At 38.0% G+C, this 13,886-nt stretch overlaps 1 protein-coding gene across 1 annotated transcript in view; it reads left to right on the top strand.

The window, feature by feature from the left end:
* PHKA1 (phosphorylase kinase, alpha 1 (muscle)) overlaps nucleotides 1-13,544 on the top strand; it is a 436,562-nt gene extending 423,018 nt beyond the window's left edge. The window contains exons 28-30 of the mRNA XM_006873408.1: nucleotides 5,449-5,502; nucleotides 11,534-11,734; nucleotides 13,180-13,544. Coding sequence (XP_006873470.1) covers nucleotides 5,449-5,502; nucleotides 11,534-11,734; nucleotides 13,180-13,353 — 429 coding nt within the window. The 3' untranslated portion in view covers nucleotides 13,354-13,544. The remainder of the gene's footprint in view (nucleotides 1-5,448; nucleotides 5,503-11,533; nucleotides 11,735-13,179) is intronic.
* Nucleotides 13,545-13,886: the final 342 nt, after the last annotated feature.

Here is a 13,886-nt window from a genome sequence, read left to right as displayed (position 1 = left end):
CATCCAGAATCTTCTGAGGTGGGAAATTTCCACTTGAAAGAACAAGTCGACCAGCTGGAGCGGCTAGAAGCATAGAAATTACTTCTTGAAAGAAAGACTGACAGGAAAAAATACAAAACAAAATAGGCATTCCGACTGATTACTACAAGAACAAGCAAATTGCTCGCCCAGGAGACATGAAGGCAAGTTGTCGGGTCCTCTTAGGGCAAAACCCCTTCCAAGACTAAGACTCAATGGGAATACACTCTCTGATTAGTGACCACGTTCATCACCGATTAGGGGAAATAAGGGAAAAACAGTAATGAAGCTAAGCCCTACAATGTTCAATAGACTCCTGTGAACCTGGGTGGAGACCTGTTCAGCCAGCAGTGTGGCAAGACCTGGGGACTCTTAGGCCCAGAGTCAGTGACATAGCCACAGAAGACTAGAGTGGAGAGTGAAGCACCCAGCTGATAAGAAGAGAGGGCATATAGATAAGAGCACCCACACTTGCAGATAATATGCCCTTGACCTGGCTTTAGTGACTAGATGATCAGAGCTCAACTAGAAAAAGAAAGAAGAGGAAAAAAAGAGTAATTTGATACAACTTACTGAACTTCACCTACACCTATGGATGCAGTAGCTCAATAGAGGGAACAAATCTTTACAGCAGGGTCATTCCCACCCCCTCCATACACAGAGTAGACAGGGATGGGCAACTTGGACATTGGCTACCCAAAAGGAGGGTGGGGACTACAAAGGCAAGAAGTAACTGGCTTACAAGTTTTCAAGTGGGGACCTAGATCCAGAGGGCATGGAGGAAAGTAGAATCTCCACTGAGTAGTATCCAATCTGTCTGGGCAGGGCTAATGAAAGGAGATGCATATAAGTCTCTTATGATACAGTAGTGAATAATTATTATTAGGACTGATTGTGAGGGTTGGAAATGTAAAAGTGAAGGTTTTTTAGCAAAAGGAGGGGAGTGATTGACTTTGATGTCTAGAAGCGGAGGTCCCTGGGACCATCAAGGGAGAAAAGTGGCAAGCGGGACCCTACCCAGAGAAGCAGTGATGCCAGAGATGGAGGCAGAGACAATGACGTGGAGAGGGGCTGTGTGCTGACCACCAGGGGGCAGGCTTGTAGGGTATACCCTTTGGTTGGTTGATGATGCATGGAGGGGATTGTAACCATGGCAATGAAATAATATACGATAGGATGAATGTAAAGCTAATGTTCTCCCATGTAAACTATCACATAATTCACAATAAAACATTAAAACAATCAACAACAACAACAACAACAATAGCATTAATTGGAGAGAGAGAGAGAGCCTAGATCCAGAGGGTGCGGAGGAAGATAGAATCTCCACTGAGTATATCCAATCTGTCTGGGTGGGGCTGATGAAAGGAGATGGGGATAAGTCTATTGTGGTACAAGAGTGAATAATTGCTATCAGGACTGACTGTGAGGATTGGAAATGTAAAGATAGATGTTGTGTAGCAAAAGGAGGGGAGTGATTGACTTTGCAGTCCAGGATCAGAGGTCCCTTGGACCATCAAGGGCGAAAAGTGGAATGCGGAACCCTACCCAGAGAACCAGTGATGCCAGAGATGGAGTCAGAGACGATGACGTGGTGAAATGGAGCAGTTGGGGACTCTAGACCCAGGGAGGGAGAGGGACTGTGTGCTGATGACAGGGCGCAGGCTTGCAGGATGTACCCTTTGGTTGGTTGATGATACACGGAGGGGATTGTAACCATGGCAATTAAATTATATATGATAGAATGAATGTAAAGCTAATGTTCTTCCATGGAAACTATCACATAATTCACAATAAAACATTAAAAAAATCATCACTTCTCTGATGTCGAACATAGTTGAGCTGGCACATTTTAGTTTGAAACTTTGTGTTGTATTTGCTACTGATAGAATACATTTGGTGCTAAAGAGCTTCTTCCTTTATAGCTATTGTGTGTTGGGAATGATATTTGTAGCAACTGTTCAGAACCTAATATCACTAAGGTAAAACAACTATAGCATCAGGAGAGTTTGTGTAAGGAACTCTTGCCTATATATTTTCTTGGATAATACTAAATAAGTGTAATGTTATAATGATATTAAAGTCCATAGTTTGTTTTTATGACCAATTTTCTCTTTCTTGTCAAAATTTAATTTACTAAATGCATTTAAGTGCACTTTGCATCATTATGGCAATGACAGATTTATAGGGCTGAGAAGGTCAGAGTGCTCATTCATAGGTCTCTTCCATATTCTCGTAGTTTGATTTTTTGCTTTATTGGTCCCAGTAAGGACCTGAGAGTCATTTCTTCTAGTACTTCAAAACCAACTCATTGTTCTTTTTTACTCCTTCAGTGTTCCACTATTCTTCAAGATACAAATAAGATGATCTTTTGGAAAGGGGAAAGTTGACCATTATTTTTTTCCAAGTAGTACCTAGGGTATGTTTTTTCTTCCAGCCAACTTCCTTTATTTTATTATTATTATTGGTGTGATGAAAATATATACACAAAAATGTGCCAATTCAACAATTTTTTAAATGTATAATTCAGTGACTTTGATTCTATTCAAGATATACAACTGTTCTTGTTTTCCTTTACCAATATTTGAGCATCATTAATGTAAACTCAATGTCTCCGGCCACACAGAGCTCACAGACAATACTCATGCTTATGGAATTTAATAGGGAAGTTAATGGGATAAGAAATGACAAGAATAGATTTTTTTTGGTCAGGACAGCTTTTCTGCTGTGCTTGAGGTCAGGCCTCTCCCTGTCCTTCGGTTCAATGGTCTGGCATTGCCCTGCTGAGACAATGTTACAAAGTTCTTTCAGCACTGCCAATAAATGCCCAAAGGGCATTCCACTCTGCTATAAGCCTCAGCCTGAAGGTGCTCATCTCTAGTGCTGTGAGTCAGCAGACTTAGCCCTCCAATTAAGTGTCTTGAGGCTCCCCATTCCACAGGTAAGCCTCCTACCTGAAGGCACTCAGCTTTACACACTTTGTGGGCCAGGAAGCCCACTACTCTACCTTGCGCTCTGGTTCATGGTTCTGTTGCTGTTGCTCCTCTGCCATCCCTTTGGTGTCACAACTCTGTTTTTTTCATTGAGGAAGTTTAGTGTGCAAGGTTCTTGGGGTCCAAAGGATGTGTACAGCTCCTAGGTCATCTTTCTCGTTGGTAGGAAGATCCCTTGTTCCTGCTTCTGAGATGGCTCATTTTATACCAAGAAGTATAGCAAAATTGACCAGTCCCCACATTAGAGTTCCCAGTTTTTACAATTACAATTAGCCATGATAACAACTACATCAGTACGTTTCCACACCTTTTCTTAAAAAGACTCATCAGGAAAAAGTCATTTGGAGGTAGTTACAAAAATCGTGTCTAGAAGAGACACATCAAGCAAGCAATTTACTGCACTTCAGCCCCTTAAACAAATCCTCCTCCTTTTCCCTCCTTCCCACCCTTGGTAACCTTAATAATCTTTGCTTTCCTTTTATCTAACTTCTTTTATTTTTATTATTATTATTATTGTGATGAAAATAAACACACAAAAATGTGTTAATGTGTCTTTATCTATGGTTGTTTAATTATGGTACCTTGATTTATTTAAAATATAAAGTGGCAAGTCAGTACTTCCAACTGAATATTGATAATTAAATTGGTAGTGAGAAGGAAAATAAAAATACCATTCATATAATATTTACTGAGCATATACTGTGTATCAGGTACTATTTTAGGTCCTAGTGATATTGTACAATACAAAATAGACAAAACAACAACAAAAAATAGACAACAGTCTCCATGATCATGTAACTTATATTCTAATAAAACCAAAAAACAAACCTACTGCCATCGATTTATTTAGGACTTTTATTTATTTAGGATTCTTTATATAAAAGTTCCTAGACTTTAAATCTTTACAGGAGCCTCATCTTTCTCCCATGAATTGCCTGATGAATGTGAACCACTGACCTGGCAGGGTCACTAATGGTTGACAGATTTTTAGCGGAGCTTCTAAACTAATACAAACTATGGAGAAGAGGCAGACTACTTCTGAAGAGTTAGCCGTTGAAAACTTTATGAACAGCAGTGAGACATTGTCCAATATATTGCCAGAAGATGAGGCCCTCATGTTGGAAGCCACTCAAAATACAACTGAGGAAATGTTGCCTCCTCAAAGTAAAGTTGACCTTCATGATATGGATGGAGGAAAGCTTTCGAGACCTTCATTTACTGATGGGGCACAACTCAAAATGAGAAGAAAGAGCTGCAAATGTTCAGAATGTGAAGTGTAAAAACATGAATCTAAGAAAATTGGAAATGGTAAAAAATAAAATGGAATTCATAAGAATTGATACCCAGTGTAAAACTGATATTCCCGCATGTAAACTAAACACTCAATTCACAATAAAAACTTTAAAAAAAAATTGATATCATAGGCACTAGTGAGCTGAAGTGGACCATTACTGGCCATTTTGAATCAGACAATACTGTGCTCAGAACAACAAATTGAAGAGAAATGGCATCACATTCATCACCAAAAATAGCATTTCAAGATTTATCTCAAAGTACAATACTGTCTGTGGTAGGATAATATGCATACGCTTACAAGGAACACCAGTTAAGACCAAACTTATGCACTAACCACTAAAGTCAATGAAAAAAATAAAGAATTCTACCAGCTTCATATACATGTGAATGCTGGACAATGAATAAGAAAGACCATAGAAGAATCAAAGCATCTGAATTATGGTGTTGGCAAAGAATATTGAAAGTACCATGGACTGCCAAAAGAACAAAAAAATCTGCCTTGGAAGAAGTGCAGCCAAGATGCTCCTTGGAAGGAGGATGGTGAGACTTTGTCTCACATATTTTGGACATGTTATCAGGAGGTACTAGTCCCTGGAAAAAGACAATGAAACAGAGGAAGACCCCCCAGCACAATGGCTGCAACAGTGGCTCAAACATGACAACAAATTTGAAGATGGCACTGGCCTGGGCAATGTTTTGTTCTTTGTACATAGGGTCGCCATAAGTTGGAACCAGCTCAATGGCACCTAACAGCAATATACATGTCTGTTAGATGCATGTTTTGTCATTGTTGTCTGTATCATAAATCTTTCTGAGTGACTTTATAATATATAGACTACCTGGGATATAACATGGTATCCTCCCAGGTAGTTTGAATGTTTGGAAGTGTTCTGTCCTAGAAGGTAGATCTACCCTGTTCATTCCACATCCCTAAGTGTAGCATGAAACTTGCACCTCCTAGTCCAAACCTGCATTTTGGTACATAACAATAGTGACGCTATGGCTGGGACATTTAGGAAGCCAAGCCTTTCACTGCCTGTGCCAGGCATATACCCAATGAAGCACACATAGAAATAATGTCTATTTTCAGCTTCCCACTTGTTAGAATATTCTTGGTGACAACTTTTTTTCTATTTTATAGTGTCATGGACTTTCTGTGGAAGGTTTTGTACTTCCTTCTTCAACCACTAAGGAGGTAAGATTCTGTGTCTCATAACTTCTCTGGCTAAAGTATTTCACTGATCATTACTTCAAAGTAACACATGTATACTATATAATAAATCAACTAAATATGAATTGCATTTAAAGAAAGATATTTTTTTAAACAACAAATGGAACATTAGAGAATAGTCATGTACTACATTAATTATGGAATCCTGGTGCAGTGTGCAGTGCTGTGTGTTAATGCGCTGGATTGCAAACACGGTTTAAACTGCAGGGTTGGTGGTTCAAGCTCACCAACTGCCCTTCGAACCCCTATACAGGGTTGCTATAGGTTGGAACCTATAGCACTTAACAACAACAATGGCACATTAACTGTATGAAGGAAGCTTCTTGTAATGGTTAAAACAAGCTGGCTTTTGTGAGTCCTGATGTAGCACTGGAACGAAAGGTCAGTTTGAACCACAAGGTTAACAGTTCAAACTCACCAGCCACTCCTCAGAAAGTCTATACAGGATTGTTATGGATTGTAACCAACTCAACGGCACTTAACAACAACAACGACACATTAATTATATGAGGGAAGCTTCTTATGATGGTTAAAATAGGCTGGCTTATGTGAGTTCTGGTGTAGTACTGGAGCAAAAGGTCAAGTTGAACCACAAGGTTGGCGGTTCAAATTCACCAGCTGCTCCTCAGAAACCCTATACAGGGTTGCTATGAGTCGGAACCAACTTGACAGCACTTAACAACAACAACAACAAATGTGATGGCTGGGACTGCGATTGCCTTGGCATGGCCAGACCACATGATTTATGGGCCAGACATTTCCTGCCCTTTTCTCCAAAAATGCTCATAGACCTAGTTCACAAATCATCTATCCTTAGCTCTAATTATATCTAAGAATAATATGGGCACCCATTTCCAATTTATTTGACTAGAATCTTCATGGATGAGTTTTAAGCACCTTTAATTTTCAATAATTCCATAGATGGTTCTGATATATAGCCACAACTGGAAAATACTGTGACATGGATTATTGTTGTTGTTGTTGTTAGGTGCCATCGAGTCGGTACCGACTCATAACGACCCTATGCACAACAGAACGAAACACTGCCCTGTCCTGGGCCAACCTCGTAATTATTGCCATGCATTGATGCTGCCACTTTGCCAATCCATATCACTGGGGGTCTTCCTCTTGTTCTCTGACCCTCTACCTTACCAAACATGATATCCGTCTCCAGTGACTGGTCCCTCCTGACAGTAGGCCCGAAGTATAAGAGACGAAGTTTGGCCATCTTGGCCTCCAAGAAGCACTCTGGCTGCACTTCTTCCAACACAGATTTTTTGTTTTTTCAATATTCTTCTCCAAAAGCATCAATTCTTCTATGGTCTTCCTTATTCACTCTCCAGCTTTCGCATGCATAGGAGGTTATTGAAAATACCATGGCTTAGGTCAGGCGCACCTTAGTCCTCAAGCTGACATCTTTGCTCTTCAACACTTTAAAAAGGTCTTGTGCAGCAGATTTGCCTAATGTAATATGTCATTTGATTTCTTGACTGCTGCTTCCATGAGAGTTGATGGTTGATCCAAGAAGAATGAAGTCTTGACAACTTCAATATTTTCTCCATTGATAAGAATGTTGTTTATTGGTGCAGGATTTTTGTTTTCTTTACATTGAAATGCAATCCATACCGAAGGCTGAGGTCTCTGATCTTCATCCATCAGTATTTTTAAGTCCTCATCATACTCAGCAAGCAAGGTTGTATCATCTGCACATCGCAGGTTGTTGATGAGTCTTCCTCCAATCCTGATGCCACGTTTTTCTTCATATAACTCAGCTTCTCGGATTATTTGCTCAGCATAGAGGTTGAATAAGTATGGTGAAAGAATACACACCTTTCTTAGTTTTAAACCATTCAGTGTTCCCATGTTCTGTTCGAACAACTGTCTATTGTATTGGTCCGTGTACAGATTCCTCAAGAACACAATTAAGTGTTCTGGAATACTCATACTTCTCAATGTTGTCCATAGCTTGTCATGATCCACACAATCAAAAGCCTTTGCATAATCAATAAAGCACAGGTAAACATCTTTCTGGTATTCTCTGCTTTCAGTCAAGATCCATTGGACATTAGCAATGATATCCCTCATTCTATGTTCTCTTCTGAATCCAGGTTGAACCTCTGGAACTTCTCTGTCAATGTATGCTTGCAGCCATTTCTGTATTACCTTTAGTAAAACTTTACTTGCATGGGATATCAAAGATATGATGATTTCTGCATTCCGTTGGGTCAACTCTTTTTGGAATGGGCACAAACACAGATCTCTTCCAATAAGTTGGCCAGATAGTTGTCTTCCAAATTTCTTGGCACAGATGAGTGATTGCCTCCTGTGCCGCCTCACTTTCTTGAAAGATTTCAATTTTTATCCCATCAATTCCTGGTGCCTTGTTCTTTGCCAATTCCTTCAAAGAATCTAGGACTTCTTCCTTCAGTATCATTGGCTCTTGATCATATGCTACCTCGTGAAATGGTTGAACATCAACCATTTCCTTTTGGTACCGTGATTCTGTGTATTCCTTCCATCTTCTTTTGATGCTTTTTGCATCATTCAATAATTTTCCCAGAGAATCCTTCAATAACGAATGTCGAAGCTTGAATCTTTTCTTCAGTTCCCCCAGCTTGAGAAATGCTGAGCGTGTTCTTCCCTTTTGGTTTTCTGACTCCAGATCTTTGCACATTTTGTTGTACTATTTGACTTTGTCTTCTCGAGCTGACCTTTGAAATTTTCTGTTCAGCTCTTGTACCTCCTCATTTCTTCCAGTTGCTTTAGCATCTCTACACTGGAGAGCAAGTGTTAGTGTCATTTCTGAACATCCATTTTTATTTTTTCCTTCTTTCTTGTCTTCCTAATGACTTTTTGCTTTCAAACATGGATTATCAGGTGCTTTAATATATTCATATAGTCAATTCTTGTTATTTGTGCTTATTTAATATATTCATAGTCAGATATGGATTATCAGGTGCTTTAATATATTCATATAGTCAATTCTTGTTATTTGTGCTTATTTAATATATTCATAGTCAGATATGGATTATCAGGTGCTTTAATATATTCATACAGTCAATTATTATTATTTATGGTGATTAAGTTCTATAAAGTCACTGAGCATACTGAATTAGTGAATACTTAGCACTTTTTCCTAAGGGAAATGCTAGGGTTAGTTTCTGCTTCTCATCATAGCACTTCCATCTGTTGATCAATATATCATTTGTTTATGTGTATTTCTGTTTAAAGACACCTTATTTAATATATATTATTGATTTGTTAACATTGAACTTATGACTAACAACAGTATAACTCATGCCTGAATAAAGTGTATCTAAAACATATTTCACCACAAGGCCTTCTTGCACTTAAGAACACTAAATAGCATACAGGCATTATACTTGGAAGTCAATTTAAAAAAACAAAATCACCAACAAAAAGAACAAAAATGTAAAAATGCTGGCATCAAATAATCATGAAAAGGAAAATTATTTACAGTAGAAGAGCTTAAACAGGAAGACACCCTCAGCTGGGAATATGTATGTTGGGTAGCACACCACTTTTCACCATTCTGAACCTGGGCAAATAAATTTTGGGGCTGCAAATAGATTATAGTGAGGAAGATAATTTGCCAGTGTGGAATCCAAGAATAATGAAGATTGACTATAATTTACCTTTCACCCAAATCACATGAAAAATAAATAGCTTTAATTCAAAATCAACAAAGATTCTATTATAATAGCAAACTTCTTGTTGGTAAGTGTCATCGAGTTGGTACCAACTCATAGTGGCTCTGTATAGGGTTTCCAAGGCTGTAAATCTTTCTCCTGAGGAGAAACTGGTGGATTCTAATTAAGGCTGCTGACCTTGTGGTTAGCAGCCCAATGCATGACCCACTATGCTTCCCGGGCTTATTGCTAATAGCAAGCTTGTTGTTATTAAGTGCTGTTGATTCCATTCTGACTCATTTTTGTTAAGTGCTCTTGAGTCAGTTCCAACTCATAGAGATCCTGTATAGTTTCTGAGGAGCACCTAATGGGTTTGAAATGCCAACCTTGTGGTTCAAAGTCCAATGCTGATCCTAAAGCGCCACACCCTGCATAGGATGTCCAAGGAACATCTGGTGGGTTTGAACTAGCAACTTTGCAGTTAGCAATCCAGTGCTTATCCTATGGCACTATACCATATCTCCTAATAGCAAGCTAGGAGTAGTAATATTGCTGCTAATAGTGGGAAGTTGTTGAAAAATTGGTGTTTTTGCAGCAAAAGGCAAAGGGTATAGAAAGTTCATGTTATGCTTCAGGGTTTCATTCTTGCCTACTGGCATTTTCTTTAATAAATCAAGATTGAAATATTAATAGAATTAATAATACTATGTTCCTAATTGACACCTTAAAGAGTCTTCAAAGTACTTTCACACAGTATTTAATTTGATCTTCAACACAACTATATAAGATAGAATTGTAGGTCCAAATTTACAGGTAAGGAAACAAATGTGGGAAAATTAAATAAATTGCCCAAGGTCATAGAGCTAATAAGTAAGTGTCAAATACAGAATTTAAACCATGGTCTTCAAACTCTAAATCCACTTTGTCCCCCTAGAGTACATAAGCAATACAATTTTTCCAAAAATTATTTCTCAGTCACCTTAACCCCAAATTAATTTTGCATTTCTTTATGCCTACTTTTAATCTAATAGTATATAGATGTTTTACATAATTCTAATAATCAAGAATATACAAGTTGTAGTTCTACTTAAAATTTTCCTGTATCCAGACAATATATTTATTATTTTAAATGGCTCCAGCAAAAAAAAAAAATCATGAAATTTCTATACCATAGAACATTATTTACTCAACAATTTCCAAATTTAGATTCATTCTAGATTTTCACTTGTAACTAATACTGCTGCAACCACTTTCACACTTAATTGTGCTCATAAGGAACCTAAGCAGAACTAGGGAAAACTGAATGGTTTAAAATCAGGAAACGAGTGTGTCAGGGTTGTATTCTTTCACCATACTTATTCAATCTGTATGCTGAGCAAATAATCCAAGAAGCTGGATTATATGAAGAAGAGTGTGGCATCAGGATTGGAGAACAACCTGCGATATGTGAACGATACAACCTTGCTTGCTGAAAGCGAAGAGAACTTAAAATACTTACTGATGAAGGTCAAAGACCACAGATTTCAGTATGGGTTGCACCTCAATGTAAAGAAAACAAAAGTCCTCACCACTGGGTTAATAAATGACATCATGATAAATGAAGAAATTTTTTAATTTGTCAACAACTTCATTTTGGTTGGATGCTTTATCAACACTCATGGAAACAGAAGTCAAGAAATCAACATATTGTGTTAGGGAAATCTGCTGCATAAGATTTCTTTTAAAGTGTTCAAGAACACTTACTTTAAAAGAGGACTAAGGTGCACCTGACCCAAGCCATGGTATTTTCAGCAGCTTCGCATGTGAAAGTTGGACAAAGAATAAGGAAGGCTGTAGAAGAATTCATGGATTACTTGTATGGTACTTGAGAAGAATACTAAAATTACTGTAGACTTCTAGAACAAATAAATCTGTGTTTGAAGAAATACAGCCAGAATGATCCTTAGAACCCAGGATGGCCAGACTTTGTCTTTTATACTTTGGACATATTATCAGGAGGGACCATTCTCTGGAAAAAGACATCATACTAGGAAAATTGGAGGGTCAGCGAAAAAAAGGAAGACCCCAACAAGATGGATTGGCAGAGTGGCAGTTGCAGTAGGCTCAAGATTAATGATTGTGAGTATGGTGTAGGACGGGGCAGTATTTCATTCTGATGTGCATAAAGTCACTGTTAATTGGAACTGACTTGGTGGTACTAAACAAGAACACCACCCACTTGGTTACTTTGAAGGGGGTTGAAGCATTGCTTTTGACTGTAGTATTTTATTGCTTTTTAGTATAGGTGATTGATACCTCCTATATGATGGGCTCTAAGGAAGTTATTTTCTTTTTCTCTATCACAGATGACTCCAGGCGAGATTAAATTCTCTGTTCATGTGGAATCTGTCCTGAATCGTGTACCTCAGCCTGAGTATCGTCAGCTTCTGGTTGAAGCTATCCTTGTCCTCACTATGCTGGCAGATATTGAAATTCATAGCGTTGGAAACATCCTTGCTGTGGAAAAAATAGTGCATATTGCTAATGACTTGTTCCTTCAAGAACAGGTATGCAAACCTGATGTTTTTTAAAGGTGAATGAAGCCAAGGACATTTTTAAAAATTTTTTTATTGTGAATTAGGTGACAGTTTCAGACAAGATCATCAGTTTTACATTCAACAAATCATACCCTTTGTTTCATCTCAATAATTACAATCCCCTCCATGCAACAACAATTGTCCCACTTCTTCCCTATGATGCCTACTTTTATTCTGCCCACCTTCCCATCTCTTCTAACTTTGTGCTTAGGTAAATGTTGCCCTTTTAATTTTGAGTGATCAACCATTCCATGGTGAGCATACCTTATTAGTGGTATTGTCTCCCTATACATCTATCTGCTGCTTTGCTGAAAATTGGACCACTAGGGTGAGTTCCTTTCTAGACCTAAAGTGTGGCAAAGGGCTCTTTCTTACCAGTAAGCCTGGTCTTTTTTTTTTAATAATTTTATAATTTTGAGTTTTGTTCCACATATTCTCCTACTCTATTTGGGACATTTTCTAGGCCCCTAAACCTGAGCTCTTTTTATAAAAAAAAGTAGACTGCACAAAGACCTCTGTCTTTCACTGTGTTTTGTGGTTGTATTGAATGGTAGCGGGTGCCTGGCTTTTATGCTTTTCATCATATTTCAAATCTCCTATCACACTACTTTTTGTAGCTATAAGGACTTAATAAAAGACTATTGGGAAGCATAGCTTTTCTGGACTATTAAGGGCAAAAAATATTTGGGGGAGTGTTTTAGCTTTGCCTTTGCTACTCATAGGAAAATATTTAAATGAAATTTAATTATTTTCCTGATTTTCTTAATAAAGCTTCTTCAGAAAATTTAAGTACATTAAAATAAATACTACTTTTTGAATACTTTTCAAGTGTTTTCTAGATTTAGAGTAGGAGCACATAGGAAAAAATCTCCAAAACATGGAATAGGTGTTTTGTCCTACTACGTACTATGGGGGAATTAATTCTAATTTTAAATATTCTGGATTGCTGAAAATCCAGGTATCAGAAAATGTGATCACTTTAGGCATAGACTCTATCCTTGGGAAGTTTATGGCATATTTTAATCAAGTTGATTTAGAAATGAATAATGATTAAATGCAAGATAAAATTATTCATGTTGAAATCAGCAGTACTAGGATTCAGACCAAAGACACTAGGATGATTTGTAGGTGTTAACATTTGACCCTAAATAGGTAGAAATCATTTAACTATTACATTTAACTTATAAAAATTGCTATGAAGAAAAATCCTAAACGATTAATAATTTTAAATAATTTCCATATAATTTGAGGGTCTAGTGAAAAACACATTAATTTTGTGTATAACTCTGATCTCTCCATGGCTAAACAGCCTAGGTAGTAATGGGAAGGAAACTCTGTGTTATCTTTATCACGCCATTAATTAATACAATTTATCATTTTCCCCCTTTGTTCTCTCATTCTTAAAAACCAAACAGAAAACCCTCGGTGCAGATGATATTATGTTGGCAAAGGATCCTGCATCTGGCATCTGTACTCTTCTGTATGACAGTGCACCCAGTGGCAGATTTGGCACCATGACTTACCTCTCCAAAGCAGCCGCCACCTACGTAAAGGAGTTCTTGCCCCACAGCATCTGTGCAATGCAGTGAGGGCTCTGAGTCCTCGCTGCTGGAAGTCTTTTGGCAGTTGTTTTCTGTCTCAGTTGACCACACATAAACTGAAAGTTTATTGCCTGATTACTTCTAGCCTACCCCTTTCTATCCTATCCCTCCCAAGAAGAGAAATTTATTCCTATAAACTAACATTTTTAGAAGAAGTGAAACTACCTGGAAGTTCACTTGTTGTTGTTGTTAAGTGCCGTCGAGTCGGATCCGACCCATAGCGACCCTGTACAGGGTTTCCGAGGCTGTAAATCTTTACGGGAGCAGAACGCCTCATCTTTCTCCCGCGGAGCAGCTGGTAGTTTCGAACTGCTGGCCTTAAGGTTCGCAGCCCGATTCGTAACCCCTACGCTACCAGAGCTCCGATACTAGGGTGTATATGTTCAACGAGAGAATTCATATTGCCCTTTATTATTTTGTGGTTTATAGACGTTTGCATGTATTTTCACTATCTAGATCTATTACCAACTTAGTTTTTTAACCAGTTTGGGGAACAGATATTAATAACTGATTCCTAAATT

The sequence above is a fragment of the Chrysochloris asiatica genome, unplaced genomic scaffold (assembly GCF_000296735.1).
Source record: "Chrysochloris asiatica unplaced genomic scaffold, ChrAsi1.0 scaffold00239, whole genome shotgun sequence".
In the NCBI taxonomy this organism is placed as follows: domain Eukaryota; kingdom Metazoa; phylum Chordata; class Mammalia; order Afrosoricida; family Chrysochloridae; genus Chrysochloris; species Chrysochloris asiatica.
Note: the sequence above shows the minus strand (reverse complement) of the source record. Positions and strands in the feature narration are given on the sequence as shown.